At 30.6% G+C, this 22,292-nt stretch overlaps 1 protein-coding gene across 1 annotated transcript; it reads right to left on the reverse strand.

The window, feature by feature from the left end:
- Window positions 1-7,183: 7,183 nt before the first annotated feature.
- On the reverse strand, window positions 7,184-20,622 carry LOC134683928 (uncharacterized). The gene is made up of 6 exons (XM_063543245.1): window positions 20,502-20,622; window positions 19,068-19,211; window positions 15,486-15,629; window positions 13,413-13,469; window positions 11,119-11,160; window positions 7,184-9,140 (listed from the first exon to the last, which is right to left on the reverse strand). Exons 1-6 carry the CDS (start codon window positions 20,560-20,562, stop codon window positions 9,034-9,036), a joined length of 555 nt encoding a protein of 184 aa, XP_063399315.1. The 5' UTR covers window positions 20,563-20,622; the 3' UTR covers window positions 7,184-9,033.
- Window positions 20,623-22,292: the final 1,670 nt, after the last annotated feature.

Raw genomic sequence — 22,292 nt, forward strand, 5'->3', positions numbered from 1 at the left:
TATGATGTTACCTTTTGAATGATTTCATCAAATTGTTATCTCTCCGCAAATACAATCATCATTCACCTCCTGATAATCCTCGTTTTATTCATTCTATCAAAAACATATATATACATATATAATAAAAGGAAACAAAATGCATATTTATGTATAATTTATTCATTTATGAAATAGGGTTACATTAAAAGCTTTTATAATTTGGCACATCCATTGTTTCTTGAAAAGTGGAAAATGTTTCTGTCGTAAAAGAGATTTGACCTTGCTAAAAGGGGCACAACCCTCATGAACGGTTTCTGAAAAGACAACACTAGCCTTAACAAATAAGGTATTCGGCAAAGGTATCAATGACCTTGCTTTAAGTCATATGTGTGTTTTAAAGCTTTTTTTCTTTGTGTTAGGTGTAATTTTATTTGTAAAAAGATTATACTTGCAGAAATCGTGAATAGCGAAAAAAGTTGGGTCATTAAGGCGCGACTTTTTACATTTTGACCAACGAGACTTAAAATATCCGTTTGGGGTATTAACTTTTCTCTAAAAATACTAAATAAGCGTTAACTCTTGCACTAAAAGTCCTGATCCCATGGTGTCTTTTGTAATGTTTTGTTTGTATATTGACATTTTCTCTTCAATACTATTCCTTACATTATTTGTTGATTTTTGCGTAAAACTGTAAATGCTGTTGGCTCATTTACATAGCTATTTCTAGAATGAACTCGACATTGCATTCCATGTTTAAATTGTTGAATATCTACAATTAAGAAACGAAACATTTTTTTTTTACTTTTACACTGCATTTTCTTACAGCCGCGTTTAACATCGACATGTCACAATTTTAGTTATTGTTTTTGGCATCTTATAATGTGCTGTAAAACTGAACAACTTTAGTGGGCACTAACAATAAAGCACAAAAGTCTCCTCTTACGGTTCTTATAACTTTTACACTTTTTCTGTTTTCAAATCATCACCATTTTCTGGTCTCATTTAGAATAAACCAAAAAAACAACATACATATTTTGTAAAGATGCGACAGCATACATGTACATACCTTTTGCTTTCCTGCAACGATTTCTCCTATGCACACATATTGCCAGAAAGACAATTGTAAATATCACACTTGTCAGTATACTTATTAGAAGGGTTGTGCTTATCTTATCCAAATCATGTCTGATTGATTAAGTAATCGGGGCCTAGGAAAGTAGAAAATGATACATGTAAATATATTTTTGTAGACCATGTATGGAATAACTAATTACTAATTCATTTAGATGTCAAAAAAGACAAATGTAGTTTGCTAAAAAAACAGTTCCTTGTTGATAAATATCCCCTATCAACTTCACAAATAATACATGATGTTATTGGTGTATATAATCTGCATACTGACGTTGTTGATAATCTTAATTACATGTTATAATTTTCTTTCATTATATTTTTTACTTTTACTGTGTTGTTTGTTTTGGTGATATCCATTTAAAGTGGCTCGGTACCTTTGCATCCCGTCACTGTGTTGTTTGAATTATCTTTCATTTTTACTGTTGTGCTTTGTTTGTGTGACCTTTTATGTTTCTTTAGTATATATGACATGGCTCTGTACTTTTATACATCCTACCATTATCCAATTGTTCTATTATAATGCCATTATAATATTGTTCTGTTATAATCTTAAAAAACCACCTTATTACAAAATAACTTATGTATCTCTACCTGTGTGACGTTTACATTCTGGCGTCAAACACGCGATTCTACAACAGAGTTTATCTGAAACTGGCTTTTCGATCACAGGACTTCAAATATTTCAATCCTTTATGGGTTGATTTAAAATTAAAAAAAACAATAAGCAAGCAAATATTGTGGTTGTTAGCTTTGATATATGCTTTGTTGTGCTCTTTAGATCAATATTTTTTGTTTTGTTTTGATTAAAATTCTGACACGGTGATGCCTGATGTACGCCTATTTTGACAATTTTACCTATTATATTTACGCATCGTTGTAGTTATAATGGAATTTGGTGTGACTGTAATACAAGTGAAATGTTTAGCGCTATAAAACCAGATTAAATCAATCATCTTTTAAAATTAAACTGCCTGTGACAAGTCAGGAATATGACTGGTGTTGTCCATTCGCTTGACATGTTTTATCATTTGCTTTTGCCATTTGATTTGGGACTTTCCGAACTTTTCTCGGCGTTCAATATTTTGTGACTTTACTTTTGCTATTTATTCCCTTTTGTTGTGTCAATAAATAAATCATGCTAATGATGAATGACACACAGGAAGTCCTAGCCAAAGAACATATTTTATTTAACCGCGTACATATGTTTTATGAAAAAAATGAATTTTCAACAAAAAACCAATAAAACTATTGAAAGGTCTTCCCAGTAAAAATCATGTTTTTGTTATGTACTTTGTACGACCTTTCGTTTTGATATATGACAAGCATACCTTCTGAAACTTTTACTTTTTACACTAAATGACCTCATCCGCCTACATTTTCGAGATCGGAAGTATGTAATATGTAACATATACCTGATGATCTTTCATTTGATATGCGACAACGCCATGTTCTAGAAAGTTTGATTTGTGCACTCAATAACCCCATCCAACTCATTTTTGGATGTCAGGAATTTGATATTTCAAACGTTTACATCATGACCTTTTATTTGGTATACAACAACCCTATCTTAAAATAAAATTGATCTTTTGCACTCAATGACCCCACCCAACCAATTTTTTGGGGAATTCAATTTGAAATTTGAAATGTACTCTTTATGAACTTTATTTGATTTGCGACAACCTAACCGTCGTGAAATTTGAATGTTTGCACTAAATGACCCCATCCTTCTCCCTGGGATGAAAAAGGGGTAAAACATTTTCAATTAAATTGAGTTTATTCAATTTTATATATCAGATGACCCCATTTGAAAAAATTCCAATAATGATGCAATATCAACTATAAATAGAAGTTATGAAACTTTCAAAGTCAATGCAAAACTTGAAAATTTCAAATTGGTTTTTGGTGGGTTTTTTTCCCATGGAATGTTTTTGGTATTTAGTCAAACATATACCTATTTTAACCTCTTCAATGTCTAAAACATTTTAAATGATTCAGAAATACATGGGACAATTCCAAAGTTCATCAATGTCACAATGAATCATCAAATATATGATGCAATACCAAACTTGAGAACCGGAAGTCGTAGAGACATGGCACTACCACCATTCAACTCAGGATCACTTGACCTTTCAAATATCACAAGGTCAAGGTCATTGTATGCTGTGAAGGTCAAGGTGAAATGTCATCATGACCTGTCATTGACCTCAAATTAAAGGTCTTGAATTACTGATCATCTTTGCAGTTTATAGTAGGTTGATATCTGTTACCTTTAAAAAAAATATACACACAATTATATACTTTTAAGAATCATCTTGTTGTAACTTTTGAACAGACGGTCGGACATTTTTGGGCTAATTGTATAAAATGTAGAGCTCGCCAAGAGGAACAATTTATATGCTGTATGTATGCAGCAAAGTATTATCGTTTTCCGAATATGTAAGATTGAAATGGCCTAAATATTTTTGGCACTCATTGACCTTTTACCTTGGATGCATATTGAAGGTCACTTGAATTAAAGGTTATTGATGAAGGTTCCAAGTCTCCATAACTTTGGGTTCTCGAAATACAATTTTTCAAAAATTATTTATATTTTTTAAAGGGTTGTTTCTCCTTATAAAACTTAGTAACACATTATTTGTTTATGTTTATAAACAGTGCTATCAGTTCTTGTACATGCTATCATTTTCAAATCGATTTGATCTCTAATTCTTTTTAAGAAAATGCAAATAAAAGAAATTGCTTCAAGGGGACATAACTCTCAAAGGGGATGATGAAATCTTACGCGGCCTCATATGGTAATGCATCATGATGAGATCTACCTCTTGTCCAGATAAGGTCATGATACTTTAAAAACAACGAAGGGGGAAGGGGCATGTCGAAAAAAACAATAAAAGAGAGTAACTTCTACAGGGGATGATGAAATCCTACACAGCCTCATCTGGTTATACTTCATGATGATATCTATTCATGGTCTATATTTGGTCTTTATATCTCCAATAGAAACGGGGGGAGGCCATGTCATAAAAATGCTGGAAGTATAAAAAAAAAAAAAAAAAAAAAAAAAAAAACATGAGAAAAACAATGAAATCCTTCCTCGCGTAGAGGAAAGACCTTAAATGCATTGTGTATGTCTTTACTCTTTACCATAATTATTTATTTGAAACCTGATCCAAAGTTGAATCCGATAATAAAACATGCAGGTTAATCTTTGAAGGAATGGTTTAATACTTAGCTGGACTCTTATTACAATATTTCTTAATCTTAAAGTAAATAAAAAAAAAAAAAATCATTTAAAAAAAGGTCAGTGTAGGTTTTGGCTTTAACAAAAATATTAGACACCGCCGCTTTCTTCAAGTGCCCCAACCAAGGTATGCTCTGTGGTTCATTGGCTTGTTTTATTTGTTATACTATATTGGTTTAAATGGATATCAACATGATAAAGATTCATATTGTATCTAAATTAATTTCATTATTCAAACAGCTTTAATTGATACCTACAGGTGATATGAACGTTTCCATTTAATAATATATATATAAAGAAGAGATGGTATGATTGTCAATGAAACAACTCTAAACAAGAGACAACATGACACAGAAGTTAACAACTAAAGGTAACCGTACAGCCTTAAATAATGAACTAGGCCATAACCGCATAATTAAGAGATAACTGTATTGTTTTTGAAGCTTACTGTCGCAAATTTAGTTTACTTGGCGACGCTAATTAGCGGAGAAAAGAATACGGATATTTGCGACAGTAAAACTACCGATGGACGTCCGCCAAGCTTCAAATACAATACAGTTATCTCTATCCTAATGCAAAACATTTTCAAAATTAAATTTCAATCATTATTTAAGAGTAAAATTTTCACTAAAGACAATTCCGCGAAATGATGTTATCTTCTTTGGTCCCTACACTAGGTGACGTCACGGGTATGTTTCCGCCGTCAAACATGAACGTTGAGCTGTGTGCCTCTTCAGAATGTAATAAAATTCGATAAAAAAAAGTTTTTTAGGTGCAACATGTGAGAATTTTTTTCTTATTACTGTAAAAATTGTATACCAATACATTCAACAATTCAAAATGTCGGCAAAGCCGCTTCCGTAGTCACAGACAAGGAGATAGAGAATGTAACGCTATTAAAAAGTGTCATCAAATCAGAACCATTGATACAAGATAATTGCATGAGAATCATCTATAAAGGACCCGAAATGACATTGCAAAACAATTCAAACGAAAAAACTAACAGCCTTATGTATGTACAAAAAATGAACGAAAAATAAATATTTAACGCATATAAAAAACACGACAGCACCTGAATTACAGACTTGGGACATAGACTTATCTGAACACAAGGCTTGTCGTCCTTTTATTAGAATGTTTATATAAAGTAATTTTTGACACTAATCTTTCATGTTTGACAAATTCCTTAAAACAAATCTTGTATGTAATTGCCATAAAAGATAAGAAGACCATACCACCTTTGAAAAAAATATATATTTGTTTTTTGACTGTAAGCGTGCACATCCGAATTGCAAACGAAACAGTGGATATGATTGGATGATATAAAGTATGCATGAAATGCAATGGCGGCTATACTAGTATATGAATGTATTGACTTTGAACACATCGGAAATATAAACACTTCAACTGAATAAAATATTGATTAATTAGAAATAAAAGCCTACGACTCAATGTGTCTCTCCATGTTTTTTTTTACCAATTTACAAAAGAAGTAACAAGGCACAACGGACTTCAACATGTTAATGATAAGCCGAGAACACGTGTAGTTAACTAAAATTCAAACATGCCTTAAAAGACTCTAGTATTACATTTTAAAAATCTATATCAAATATTATTATTCACACAGACTTTTCAAAACATTTCTTAATTCTTGTCTGCTTATATTAGGAAAAAACTGTAAGAATTGAATATTTTTTTTATTTCATAATTTCTTTACGTAATTTAAAATATTCCCTTCGTTCTGTTGGTAATGAAGCAATATTTTCTAAAAGCATTGCAAGAAACTGACCTGGTAAGGAACGAATAAAGCTGCTCGCGCATATGTTCATTTATGAATACATATTCTTACCTGTAAAATATGTTCAGTATTATCTTTATTTCCTAATCTTCAATACTATAAAGAAATTTTGTATTTCTATTTAACAGTTATATGATAAAGGTGGTTTATGGTCATTTATAAACCAGAATTCAGCAATAAAATTTAAATGTGTTTGACACATTTAAATACACTTTACATTTTGTTTATCATTGTTTTTATGATATGCCTTTGCTACAATGAATGCCTTCTTTCTTTCTTTCATGCCCTAGCCATGTAAATGTGATGGGCAACCCCAATAATTATCGCAAAAAAGTGCTATTACAAGTGGATATTAATAATTGATATTCAAAGTGATCCCAGTTCCATTCAAATGAAGATTAATATATTGATATATTTAGTGTTTTTCAACCACATGACCCATTTAATACCAGACGTCTTGAATAACCAGTTTTTGTGATATTTGATTTGAAGGCTTCACTTATCTCATTCTGTCACAGGGGTTTCAGTGGTCAAATGGTATAAGAAGTCCAATTACTGTATCGATAAATTGTAACACTGCAGTTGTGAGTTTGAATTTCAGACGTAACAGGTGCGCTGGATTTCATTCCAACATGATTAGGGATTTCATCTTCCTAACGAATGTCGGCTGTTCTCTTCTGCCAATATAACCTTACTGCCATGACATAGCGTGATATATATTGTATCACAAGTATTTTCTATTTGCGTTTGTAAATTATGTGCATATGTGTGCATATTGATTTTTTTTACTTCGGTTTCATGTAGCAAGCAATTGGATATACATACCTATTTTTTTCTCTACACATGTAACTATAAAAGCCTTTTGAAATCAGATATGTGCAGAGATATCATATTATGCATCTGTAGGAGAGTTTTGATTCGTTAAGAAACAATTCTAAATATTCGAATAACAACAAAATAAAACATAGGCATAATCCATCCTCGCTTTATTATTCACAGTCTGTTTGTTTCAAACATTAACAAAGGTCTTTTGAATCAAGTTATACAGTTTATTGCACATGCAATATAGCAACATAAAGTTTATTCATCCTGAGTCTATTTTTTCAAAAATGAGACGAACAGTTAAATGTATTTTGTGATCTTATATAGTACTCTTTTCATACATAAACACACACATATGTAGACAACAACCATCACTTACACTGGCAAGAGAAACTAAAGCGTTTTTTAATTTCAGGATAAAGCTGTATTTGGCCAACAAGCTCTTTAACTTTGTACTTTATTTGGCCTTTTAACGTGTTTTCTTATTAATTGATACATTATACATCAAGTATGAGGTAAAGTCATATTTACTAAAGTTGAAACTCGTGAAAAAAACGCGGTGTGTTTTTTCCTCAGATACTTAGCTAATATTACTACCAGGTCTGGGATCATTACATTGCAATGTAATGCATAACATTACAATTACTTTGTGATTCTTCCATTACAATTACATTTACAATTACATTTTTTCTCACATGTAATGCATTTCATTACAATTACTTTGCCTGTGTAATGCATTACATTACACATTACTTTTTCAATATAAAAATTAAAAAGATTTCAAAAACCGATTTTATAACAAATTATTACTGAGGTACATGTATATGTACATATATATATATATACAGTGTTATAGACATATACTTCAAATACTGGTTAATTAACATGTCCATTGCTCTTTATTATCATAAGTATTTCAAACATGCTGTTATTAAGAGAACAATGATCAGGTCTGTACACCTTTCCGGCAAAAAATACTAAAAAGCCTTTCAACAGGAGCTGATGTTGAGGAAATGGCTAAATACTTGATATAGCTGTATTAGCTTAAGTAAAAAGAAAAATGCACTGAATTTGACTTCAAGTATTCCAGTGGATTGGTTGACATTTCTTCACATGGCTCTGACAAGTAAATGTCAAAATCATGTACTGCACCAAACCTGTGTCTACTCTATGGTGGAGTAGTAGGAGAAACATAAGTTGAGAAGATTTGATTGCAATATAAACATTTTGATATTAATTAGGTGAAATAACAACACAGACAGGACCCAAACCCCAGTTTGGTGTAAAAATGTTGATTAACATATTCAATCTTTCATTGAAATACATGTAAGGTGTGTATAGAATACAAAAGTTTCATCTTCATATTTTTTCCATTCATCCATATAGTTTTGTTTAATATTTTTTTAGAAGATTTTTTCATAGATCACCAAACACCAAAGTATTCCCAATATCTTTTTATACAAATATCAGAAACCAAGATTAAGACTTGATGATTTTAACAATTATATATTTCTTACCTTTATATGTGTGTTAACAATTGATGCAATTTATTTAATACAGTAATTAACTGTGACAATACTTTTATTCAATACTTTGTTTTTGTTTTTGTTTTTGTTAATATTTTATTTTTGTTTATCATATTCTTCAATTTCATGTATTTTACAAATTTGTAATGAAAAGTAATGTACAGTAATTGAGGCATTACATTGATTTTTAACAAAAGTAATCATTACATTACATGTAATTGTAATGAAAAAAATGTGCCTTACAAATTACTTTGCATTACATAAAAAAAATGTAATATTACAATGCATTACAATTACAAATTACCATTACCCCAGGCCTGATTACTACATACAGTAGATGGAAATATTTAAAAACAATCAAACAAATGACACTAAGCTTTATATAACGATAACTTCAACATTTTCCGATTGGTAAAAATACACAATTTTATTAAATGTGATGGCTAATAATATCTGGCGTACTGAATTATAATCCTGGTACATTTGATAACTATTTCAAATCAGTAGTTCAAAGAGGTTTCTACAAAATCTAAATATTATGAGTGAGGATTTGGTGGATCTGGTGGTGGGGGCGGTGGTGGTGGTGCCCACGCTACTGGCTTGTTATCAGCAACATCAATGAGACCATTAAATATGCATCTGGCTGTTTGAAAATAAGGAAAGATATTTCTGTTCAATAAAAACATTTCCAATACGATATTGATAATTTCTTAACACAACTAGTATAGGGATACACAATGTCTTTAACCTTTAGGCATTGTTAACACATATTGTGTCCTAAAAATAATATTTACTTTATTGACAGCAGATTGCAACGAGTATGAAGCTAGAGGTACAAATGTAGATTCTTTGGTTAGCTTCCTCGTTAGCTCAATCAAATTGGGAGGAGCATAGTTCCAATTCATCATACAATGAAAACACTCATATGTTTATAATATGGATGTTTCATACAAACAGGTTTACCTATACAGTAAACAAATTTGCAAATTAAATTTCATTTCTGATAGTTTTTGACTGAATAAAAAAAAAATCTTTATATTACAATAAAGTAAAATGCGGAGTTCCGGTTTATGTTTTGTTCAAGGATGAGTTACCATTGTGTTGATTCAATGCTAAAAAAATTTAAAAATATACAAAATCCACAGCATTTTCCCTTGTACTGTCACAGTTGGCTTTTGGTGCTTGATAAATGGAAGATTATTACAAGCAGTGCTAGCAATGATTTCCTTAAATCAAGTTTATAAATTAAGATATTGGTTTAAACAAATATGAATATGGACCAATTCAATTACACCTCCTAGGTTGCGCTCGACTTTCGTGACTTAACACGATTTAAAAAAAATACCAAATAAGATTGTTTTGATAGGACTTTTTGTAAACAATAAACGCTAGCACATCATATAGAAAATCAAGTGGGTAATCTATGCTTAAAATTTAATAACAAAAATATCTGTGGATTTTCTACAAAAATCGTGGTTTATTTGCCACAAAATCCCGTCTAACTTTGAAATGCAATGAAACAATAAATAATAATGCTTGCTCGAAGTTTCCCCTTTGAACATGTACAAAATGGCCCACCTCTATTTTTTATTATCTTTGCTGTTTGTATGCTTTTCAGTTTGACAAATTTGTAATCCAAAGGCTACAGAAGGGGTCATAAACTTTATATTTACGCCGTGATTGTACCATAGTAAAGTACATACACATAACTGGATTTATAAATGAACTGAGTAATTGATTGAAATAGAATTGGCAAATCAAACACACTTAAAACATGCTTGTGAATAAGATTATTATTATCACAATGAATTTTAAATTTTGATTGAAAACTTATTTTTAAACTGACTTGTAAAACTAGTTTCACAATGTTTATTCTGTCACTAGTTCTGATTGGTTCTCTATTAAACAATTGACTCCACTCATATGCTTGTTTACCTTACCTTATAATGATTTCATGGTTGAGCTAGAAAGGAAGCTAACTAAAGAATCTATATGTAGCTTCATACTTGTTGGAATCTGCTGTAAAACTTAACCTTTACTTATATTATTATTTAATCATAATCTTTTTTTTTTTTTTTTTTTTAAAGTTATCATGTGAAAAACAGCTTTACATATATATTCATGGTTTTGTCAGTTTCGATTAATAAGAACTGTCAAAATCATTAACACAGAAAATAAAGCTACTTTAATGAATAAAAACACATTCAAGTAAAGGAATATCCGTTGCACAGATGATATCAGATATGTTTCTTTGTGTCGTAACTACAATCCTGTTCCCTTTTCACGAATGTGACCTACCGATTACAACTGTTTAACAGGTTTGTCATAGCATGAGTAACACAACGGATACCACTTATTGAGCTTGATACGTTACCCTTTCGGTTCACCTGAGATCACCCCAATGTTTTGTAAATGTTGCTCAGTCTTGAGTTTTCTATGTTTTGTTCAGTGTTTTACCATTGATCTGTTTCTCTATTTTTTAACCATGGCATTGTCAGTTTATTGTCGATCTATTTGTTTAAATGTCCCTCTGGTATCTTCTTGCCATTATTTGCATTATGTATATATACCTGTACAGTTTACTATTCATGTTAATGTCATTTTTAAAAATATCTTCTTACCTGGTGGATCACAGCCGAGAAGAATATATTCGTCCTCAACATCTAATTTGAGAAAAATACAGATATATATTGATATATTTTGAATTCATTAAAAGCTGTAATGTTGAGCATTTTCCTTAAAAGCATACAGTAAGTTGTATTTCAAAATGATGTTAGGTTTCCATTTTTTCTAGATTGTTTAAGGTTGTTTCTGTTATTTTATCCCTGTATGATGTTGTGTCTTGCAATTGTTGTAGTTGTTACTTGTTTCCATTTCTTGCACTACAGATAAATGTGTTTCGTGTCTTTTTTTGTATAACAATTTCTTTAGTCGGAGCTATGATTTTTGTTTAACAGATCATCATTAAAATAGCTGATTATAATAAATTTACTATGCATCCGAAAAGGAAACATATCTTTGTTTTTGTACTTATATAACTCTCAGTTCAGTGTCATGATACATTTTAATCATCTGTTTGTCTCTTTGTTTGTTTTTAAAAGAGTGGTTGTGCGTGTTCAGTTTAACTTTTGTCACATCGGAACATTTCTGAAACTGGTTGCCGTAGCCTTTTAAAGAAGATATTCTTTTACAACTTGGCGGACAATAGAGCCACGGATTTTTCCTATTTCGAATGTTCGAATTTGCGACTTAGGTTCAAGGTTGCAATTTTGCCTATTTGTTTTATTATTTATAATCTTTGCATAGCTTGTCAATATATACAGTTCGATTCGATATATATATTTTGTTCTATGAGATTACGTACATAATATGTTGATATCAATTTCCTTTACACTATTGAATAATTACTAAATATTATATTCATCTTCGCATTTATAGTTCAGCCATTTCGAATCTAAATTGCTTCTGTTCGTTGCCGTTAAATTTTTGTTTCTGTATAATATTGCGTCGTGCAATTGTTGGAGTGGCAACTATTTGCCTTGTGTTTTGGTCGAAATTGTGGTTTGGTTTAAACGTATTACAACTGAAACATCTACTTATAACAGATTGGTTATACTTTCCCGAACCGTAACTATTTTCCACTTGCATAATTAAAAGCTTGTTTTATAATATAATATTTCCATGAGCAAAGGTGACTTTTCCACTTTTCCAGGGAGATACATGAACAGAGAAAATGTGGGATGATTGCCAATGAAACAACTTTCCACAAATGACCAATATGACACAGAAATTAACAATAAGATGTCACCGTACGGCCTTCAACATAAGCAAAGCCCGTATCGCAGGCCAGCTTTAAAAGGCCCCGAAATGACAATGTTAAACCACCATTTTATTATGTTCTGGTACATTTTTATAGCGTCAATTTTATTGCGCTTTTTGAAAATGTCGCTAAATTATTTAACAAATGCTATTGAACAGTTTAAACGCGTTTAAACTGCATAACCTATCACTTTTCTTCGTCAAAATTGTCTCTCCGAACATTGTTTTTTATCTACTTTTATGTAACCGTACAAGATCTCGAAAATGTTTTGCAATATAATTGTATAATAGTATGATTGAATTTTACCTGAGAGATCTGGAAATTCCATCAAAGAATTATTTTTATATGCATTCGACAAAAGTAAAATGTACCAAACAAAATCACATAAAAATATTTGAAAAAATCAGAACTATTGATTTCAATATGGGACAATATCCCAAATGCGCCTTGAAATGAGGAACTCAAAAGTCACGTGTAAACAAAAAATCTCTGTGTAGTGATATTTGACACTTTTCTAAAATAAACAAATGACTGAGCTTAACCATTTGAGTTAATTTGGAAAGAAGGGGAACAAAGAATAAATGTTACAAATCTATGGAGCTATTCAATGTGTTCAAAGTATTAAATTTTCAAAGAACTAATTGTGTTAAAATTGGGATTTTTTTTACCATGAGGAGCCGCATTACAAAAGAATACTCGGGGTTTGCTAATTTACGGAAAAAATAATCTCACGTCGTACCCCGAAAATGTAACCACATATGTCAAATTGTCTCAGCTTCGAAACGAGCCGTCACACACATCCATGTTAACGATATATACTAAGCAACAAAAGAACACGTTAAAATTACGGCCTATGGAGACACCAATACGCATCTTGACCCTACTACTTAATTCGAATTATTTAAGCTTATGTGTTCTAACATTCTATTCGAAAAGAGAGGTGAACTGGAAACAAATTCAAATGAATTTTATAAAGAAGAAAATGCATATCGCATATATTTCATAACCCAATTATTAAAGTGTAATGTTGTTCGTCTCTCTTTTCGCATAGCAAACTATATTTACAAATACAGATATCAATGAGAAGACTCTTACCTGAGAAATCTGTCGGAATATCTGATCTTTGCATTTGCGTGTTCGAATGTTCTGCATCTATGTTAAAAAGTATTGACTACAACATGATATACGAGTACAGCAAGTATGCTGAAAAGTTGAATAACATTTCAAAATTCACACTAAGGGACTGTTAAAAAGAATGCGATACGAGTGAAGAGATGATTCGAACTTCCGAATTTTGAACTTTTTATTTCTATTTTGTAAAATACCAGTACAGCCAGCATAGGAGATATATAAATACAATTTGAACATATAGTTTAGTACATGTATCATATGTTTATTGATACTGGATAGCTGCTCATAAAGAAGAGAAAAATTCAAGGTGAGTTTATATCTTAAAAGATAGCAGTGGATTAAGACTTTAATTTCTTGCAAATAGTTTTTTATGAAATTTCTGTGACAGTGGCACAACTTTAGCCGTACAAGTAGATATCCCAGGTAATTGCTATGTTTAAATTATCAGTAGTGCAACCTTCAGCAATTATTCACCTTTCTATGGACGATACAGCCAATGAAAATCTATAATAGGAATTAGCCAATCAAATGAGTCAACCCCCATTCTGTCATTATCACATGTTTTGTTTTACCAAACTGTACTTATCAATTGTTGTAAGACGAGTGCAACTGGCGGTGGACGAACTGCAAAAACAAACCAAAATGTGCTCATTGACGGTTATTTTTTTTCTTCGATTTGATTCTTTTTCCTGACTTATTTTTGACTTAAAGATTTTGATCGTTGTTCTGGTAATGAATGCTTATTCGGATTATACCTGGTTTAAATTATGTTATTTGTATCTGCCTCCAACTACTGAATTGCCGAAGTATTTTTTAATCTGCTACAACATTTTAACATTTCGTCTACAAAAGACTCATCATTGACGTTCAGATCAAAATAATTATAAAGCCAAACAAGTACTGATTGAGCCAATTTTCGGCTTGATATGATTATCTTGTTCCATGTTAAGTTTTCGATGAAGTGTTTTTTATTGTTATTTTTTTTCGTCATGTTTCTCTTTGATTAATGATTCGCTTGTCCGTTTGCTATCTTATTTTTTTTTATCTTTCTGCGTCATCTCCATAAAGATAAATAGTGGACTGTGGATTTAATAATTTGTCTTAGGACACCAATTTTCGTTGATTTTTTCAGCACAGGTAAACCGCAATATTTTTTTTTTAAACGAATGACACATTTTCTACAGATTTCGGCAAAACCGTGAAAATGCAAGTTTTCCTTCATCCACGAAAATTGGTCCCAACGAATGAATCCACACTGTATTTACTTTCATGTTCGGTGTTTCGTTAATTGTTTCATGTACATGTATTTATATTGCAGCTTGTCTTTCATCGACCAATGTATATGTTTACTGCCTCGAGCTCAGTATTTGTGTTCCTTTACCATACATACTTTGATCTTAGTCTTAAGTTCATTTCGGTATCACATTGAGTCAGAATACTGGCTAGCGGTATTATTATCAGACTGCAAGGCTTCTTAATTTATACGTGTAGTGAATAAGTCGACCTCATTAAATCCGTATTCATGTGAACTTCAATTATCTCCTTGCTAGAGATTGACAACGCATGCATTATACGTGTATTGGTTATATAAAGAAAAAGAATGTCAACAATGAAAGTGCAACAACGGTAAATCATTTGAGTACTGATTCGATCCATATAAAATCATTCTTATACGGTTAAAAACAATGAGAAACATATATGTTTAATCTATAAAATAAACTCAAACAGACACTAAAAAATCCAATTGCACGTGTTGGTTTAATCTATTCATATCTTTATTCATGTGTACATCGCTTATATGGTCATCTGAGGTCAAATCGATAGTTAAGTAGATGCAGTCTGGACCAAAATACACACGAAACTAACATACATACATGTATTATCTACCCCATGCCATGAAAACTGTTTATTTTAGACTTTTTGGTAATTTGGATAAATGTTTTACATTGTTACAAATAAAATATGTGAATTTGAGTCAAAGTGATGACCCTGAATTTGACTGCTAGTGCCTCTTTAAGTGATGGTGAAAAAGTTTACCTATTACACATTGTACAGTTGAAGGAATTAAGTTTCCTGCAGAGCTTTTCCATTCATCATTTCTTTGCCCAACCGACATCAATCTCTCATCAATCACTTTTTCTTGTGATACCAATTTATTTTGCAAATTCAGTTTATCTGTACCTAAATTGAACTGATCATTTGAGTTTTCAAATACAAGCAATTACATTTTATAACTCTCGCACGCTCCATCTGATGGTAGAAGTCAATTTGCTAGAACGATGTGTATTTTTACAAATAAATTATACTTTTTTCCAAATCATGTATGATCAATTACACGATTGGTATATTTATTAAACACAACCATTCATATTTTCGGAGCAGTTTGGTTTACAACCTTGTTCCATGTTAAGTTTTCGATGAAGTGTTTTTTATTGTTATTTTTTTTCGTCATGTTTCTCTTTGATTAATGATTCGCTTGTCCGTTTGCTATCTTATTTATTTTTTTTTCATCTTTCTGCATCACCTCCATAAAGATAAATAGTGGACTGTGGATTTAATAATTTGTCTTAGGATACCAATTTAAGTTGATTTTTTCAGCACAGGTAAACCGCAATATTTTTTTTTTAAACGAATGACACATTTTCTACAGATTTCGGCAAAACCGTGAAATGCAAGTTTTTCATCATCCATGAAAATTGGTCCCAACGAATGAATCCACAGTATATTTACTTTCATGTTCGGTGTTCCGTTAATTATTTCATGTACATGTATTTATATTGCAGCTTGTCTTTCACCGACCAATATATATGTTTACTGCCTCGAGCTCAGTATGTGTGTTCCTTTACCATACATACTTTGATCTTAGTCTTAAGTTCATTTCGGTATCACATTGAGTCAGAATACTGGCTAGCGATATTAGTATCAGACTGCAAGGCTTCTTAATTTATACACCGGAATATAAATCAATTTCTCCATTGATAATAAATCTCGAACATTTTCTTCAATTTTTATTGCTAATTTATATTTTTCAAAAATTGATGGTTTTTTTTTTGTTTTTTTTTTTGGATTCCATCAAACCATATATAAATGATATGCATGGTTTAGCTAAATTTTGAACATAATGATAGATAAATAGTTGATGCACTCCGATTTCCCTTGTCTATCTGGTATTCATTTTCATCTGGTTATTCCTCTTGATCTGTATTTGTTGTGAAATAAATATCTTAGGAAACCAATAGCAAAAATATGACATAATTCAAAAACGTATATATATTATTTCTAGTTGCAGTTTTTTTCTTTGTAGCAAGTCTTAGTAGTTCTTTTTTCGCTAGACTGAACATTGGGAGGTATGAATATTATAGTTCTTGTACTTTTGATAACTATCAGGTTACAGACTATTTTCAATTCTGAGTTTATGATTATTTGGTCTTTCCATTTTTTTCCCTGGAAATACCACTTGCCTTCGTTCTGATATCAGTTATATCCACTTTTCATGGAAAGACATTTTGATTTTGTTCTGATTAATTTTGTTTTTGCCGGCTGATATTTTTTAAAAGTTTTATGGACAAGATTTTAAGGTTACCCAATTCACGGTGTGTAACCGATTAATTATGTGTATTAATTCGGGAAGATAAATCTAACACACTAATATAAAGGAACAAACATGATTTTATTTAGAAACAAATCATTTTTGTAAGATAACAATGTGTTAGATTTATCTTCCCGTAATAAATGAAAATTAGATTAAAATACGCAGATTTTTCACTTGAGTCAAGATGGAATGATTTATTTAGTTGAAGGGAATGATCACTTTTGGTATGATATCCTGGCGTCACGGTCATAAAACTTTCGAGCATGATTTTTGTACTCAGACTCGAATATCAACCAATCAAATTGCTGGAATTCATGTTTCGAGCATGATTTTTGTGCTCAGAGTAATGAGTAAAGTTTGATGCCTTCAAGGCCTGGTATATTATCCCTAGTTGAAAATACGTTTAAAGTTGAAAAGAATACCTTTCAATTAATGTTTTATACTATTCAGTTCAGATTTAGCCTCATTCATACTTGGATTCTACCGTGGAAGTCATTTTTATGGAAATGAAATTAAAAAAAAAGGAATATATATGTATGTATATATTTTGTTCAGAAATGAAAAAAAAATATATTCCAACTTGTTGGGGTTGTCATGTTACATAAAACGTCTGGCTAGTCATGAGAGATTGAAGTAGAAGTTATGGCATTCCCTTGCCTTTCAGTGCTAAATAAGTCCTTTAGTTATGGCTGAGAATGTTGGCAACAGTAACATTATGATTTGCCGTTCTCAATTTTGACATTTGCTCTAATTTCTTAATGGTTTGAGTAAAAATCAGATTGTCTTTTACACTTAGTTACAGAGAAATACGACCTTGATAAAAGGTCGTCAGGAACAGACTTTTAGAAAGGCGAGAGTAGCTATTTGTGCCTTACTTTATTTACAATAAATTATGACTTTAATAATGTGAAATCAGTATGATGTATGGTTTAAATGTAACAACAAGTACCAGTTTGTAAAGCGAAAGTACATTGTTATCTCTTTTTTTCTGTTTCTTAAAACAACAACAAACAACATTATTTCTTGGAATCATAACTTTACACCTGAATTGACATGTTAAACCAATATTTAATATTTTCCTGTCTAAATCTGACTATTCATGGCTGGAAAATCTTAAAATAATTTTTCTTAATTTTTAAATATTCTATATTTATTTTATATGATAACTAGTCCTAGAATTAACACTCAAATTTTACACTCAAAGTCGGACTTTTAGAACTGAAAAAAAAAACTATTTAACATCAGTAATTGTTCAATAAGTTCATGAAGTTGTCGAGTGATATGTTGACTGCAGTCCAGTGCCATATTTGATACATATAAAGACACACAGTGCTAGATACAATTGAAACATTCATTGAAAAAAATTAAAAAGCTTTGACAAATTATGAATCAAATGTAAGTGTGCACTTTTTAATGTAGTCATGTTATGACTTAATCGGCGACCATCAACCTTTAACATAATTACTTATTCACTTGAAAGTGAATAAGTCGACCTCATTAAATCCGTATTCAAGTAAACTTCAATTTAACCCCTTGCTAGAGATTGACAACGCATGCATTGTACGTGTAATGATTATTTGAAGAAAAAGAATGTCAACAATGAAAGTGCAACTACGGTAAATCATTTGAGTAATGATTCGATCCATATAAAATCAGTCTTATACGGTTAAACACAATGAGAAACATATATGATTAATCTATAAAATAAACTCAAACAGACCTAAACAAAATCCAATTGCACGTGTTGGTTTAATCTATTCATATCTTTATTCATGTGTACATCGCTTATATGGTCATCTGAGGTCAAATCGATATTTAAGTAGATGCAGTCTGGACTAAAATACACACGAAACTAACATACATACATGTATTATCTACCCCATGCCATGAAAACTGTTTATTTTAGACTGTTGGTAGTTTGGATAAATGTCTTACATTGTTATAAATGAAATATGAGAATTTGTCTCAAATCGATGACCTTGAATTTGACAGCTAGTGCCTCTTTAAGTAATGGTGAAAAAGTTTACCTTTTAAACATTGTACAGTTGAAGGAATTAGGCTTTCTGCAGAGTTTTTCCATTCATTATTTTTGTGCCCAACCGACATCAATCTCTCATCAATCACTTTTTCTAGTGATACCAATTTATTTTGCAAATTCAGTTTATCTGTACCTAAAATGAACTGATCATTTAAGTTTTCAAATACAAGTAATTACATTATATTACTCTCGCACTCACCATCTGATGGTAGAAGTCAATTTGCTAGAACCATGTGTATTTTTACCAACAAATGATACTTTTTTTTCAAAATAATTTATAATCAATTACACGATTGGTATATTTATTAAAATATAACCATTCATATTTTCGGAGCAATTTGGTTTACAACCTACTTGCATGTGTCTAGTTGAATAAATCTGAAATCTTTAAATATCTCCTACTTGCTCCTTTTATTTTAGTTTTTTATGTGCTTTAATCGCTCTGTTTTTCTTTTTTTAATAGGATTTTTTTATTTTCATGACTTTGCCGAATGTATTATTTTTTGAAATAATACAAATTGGAAAATTGTTTTACATAAGCAATCAATAATCAAGAGGCATTACTTAAACAAGTAACATTTAAAATAGCCTATACAAATAATGTTGAAAACGAGGCTATTTTAAACATTACTTATATAAGTAACTTTTCTAAATAATATTTTTATAGGTGTCCAACTGTACAGATTTTAATAGCCTTATCAAATTTTCGTAGTCATCTGGTTATTTTTCCCATGAAAAATGAAATCTCATTTTTCTGAAACACTAATTGCCATTCTGACACACTTATCTTTCATATCGACGCTTTTTGCTCAAAGATTGGTCTCATGAGACTATTAAAATATCATTTTCCTCAAAAATCTTGAAAGTGGACAGATATAAATAGATAGAAACTTGTGAATTAATTAAGACTTGAAGTTATTTAAATTTTGTAAAGGTGTATAAAATAACTTATTCATGTTATTCAAGTAATATATGTTTGTCATTATTTTTTAAGTAACCCTTAATCTCTATACTCCTCTTAAATCTAATATATTCTTCATTTTATGTCATGATATAAAATACTGTAAAAATTCATGAAAACTACATTTAGTCCATGCTTCTATTGAAATTTAAAATAAATCTATTGAGTTATTTTATAATTTTTCAAAAAACAAAGAGTACCTAGTGACTAAACAAAAATACTTGTTTAAGTAATGACCCTGACTGCTCACGACTGCCGAATATAAAATTTTATCATCAAGTTGCATGGATTTTGTCATCAGTATCAACCACTGACATATTCTGCTGACAAATCGTATGTCGCATCTGTCTTGCTATTATAATATAATAATAATATTACTATTTAGAAGAATAAAAAACTTACTTGTTGAACGGGTACAACACGCTATATTTTTCTCTAAAGTGCTAAAATAATAAACATTACCTGGTAGCATATTTTGAGTATCACTTTCTAAGCTGGTTTGAGGTTTTTGTGAACGATCCATCCTATCTTTGTCTAATATGAAATAAACATAATAGAGTACTTAACATACTGTCAAATATCGTCAAGAAGGGAAGAATTGAAATATCACAAGTTTCACTCATAAACAAATATTTACTTATGTGAATAACTATATACTATAAAATTTACCTTCTCAACAAAGTGATTGTGTGCTTTGCTTTTAATATTTTAAAATTTGTCATTTGTCACGTTTAATACAAATCAAGCCGTTTTTTTAAATTATATATGCGCATTACATGTATAAAAAAACTAAACTATGTGGACCTTATGAGATCGCACACAAGACAGCTGATTGGATAAGTGTGATGAATTGTTACGCCTACATAAAACTGATATCCAATCGAATGCCAGCAGACACCTGTCAGTAAAAACAAATTGCAAGCGTTGATGGTTAGAGATTTATTTGTGTATTCGTTATATTTGAAAAATAAGTTAGATAGACACTATTCGTTTTCCCTTTTTTTCAGCTGGATTTCAATAACTGTTTTTACACTTTTTTTATGTAACAGAAAGGTATTTGAATAAAAGCGCACCACATGTAATGGAGATTTACAAGCATTTAATATAGCGACTTGTGTTTTCGGAAAGTCATATTTTCAATAATTCTCAGACTTTTGCAATAATATTTAACCTTTATTTTTTAACGAACGCCTCTTAATCTGGTATGTAAGAAAGTTATTAATGGTTTTTGGATTATAGACACAATAAAAAAAATATGGAAATCAAACGCACAAGTCTGACAAAAATGAACAGACAATGCTATGACAATAAACAGAAAACGACAAAAGACATACATAGTACTGTTATAGTTTTCCCCTGTCTTAAGTTTACAATAACTTATGAAATTTATATAGAAAACATGAAAAGTTAAATGATAATGGATATTATTTACAATAATAAAGAAAAGTAACATCAACAATTTAATAAATTAAACATATTTAGATAAACATATTTAGATTACGTTTTCAAGTGTTAATCCCGACATCTGTAATTTTTAAGGGTATACAAATTATCTGTAACGTCAAGTTGACACATTTTCCCCCACGGCACCAGTCTGTAATTGCATAAATATTTATTAACAATCACTTGTAAACCATTAAATATAAAGTTTTTGATGTGTATATTCAATGAATAATTATTTAATATAATTTCGGCAATCTGTTGATTTTAAACTCAATTCACCACGGTTTGCGCAGCAGTATGACTTTGAACCACTTATGTTTTTTTTTAATATAGAAAATGTTAAATAATTAAATAGGAAGAGGTATGAATTAGAAATGATTATTTTCTTTATTTAATTAAAACATGGCAGACTTTCAGTTAACATAAACCGTCTTCTTTTTAATTTTAATTTTATTCTTAAAAGGGGAGCAACCCCTGATAAACACTGGGAAAGTTTTACCCGTTTTCTGTCCAAATTAATAAAATCTGAACACGACTAAACACGGTCTGACAACATCTTAACGTAATTTTGTATCCATGGTCTGTTTCGGTCTGACACTGTCGTAACGGATCTTAACAGCTCGCTAGGAGATTCAGTCTTGATAATCTTGACATGCCTTAACGGACTAATTTACCTGATGTGACTATCGATCGTAACGGAGTCTTAAACGGTCTAAAATGTCTCGACGATTTCCTCTAGCGGTAAATCCAGTCAATCAAGATGTGATCAGACCAAAATGACCGTTTCAGACTGAAATCGTGCTACTAGTG

Source organism: Mytilus trossulus, chromosome 9 (assembly GCF_036588685.1).
Source record: "Mytilus trossulus isolate FHL-02 chromosome 9, PNRI_Mtr1.1.1.hap1, whole genome shotgun sequence".
In the NCBI taxonomy this organism is placed as follows: domain Eukaryota; kingdom Metazoa; phylum Mollusca; class Bivalvia; order Mytilida; family Mytilidae; genus Mytilus; species Mytilus trossulus.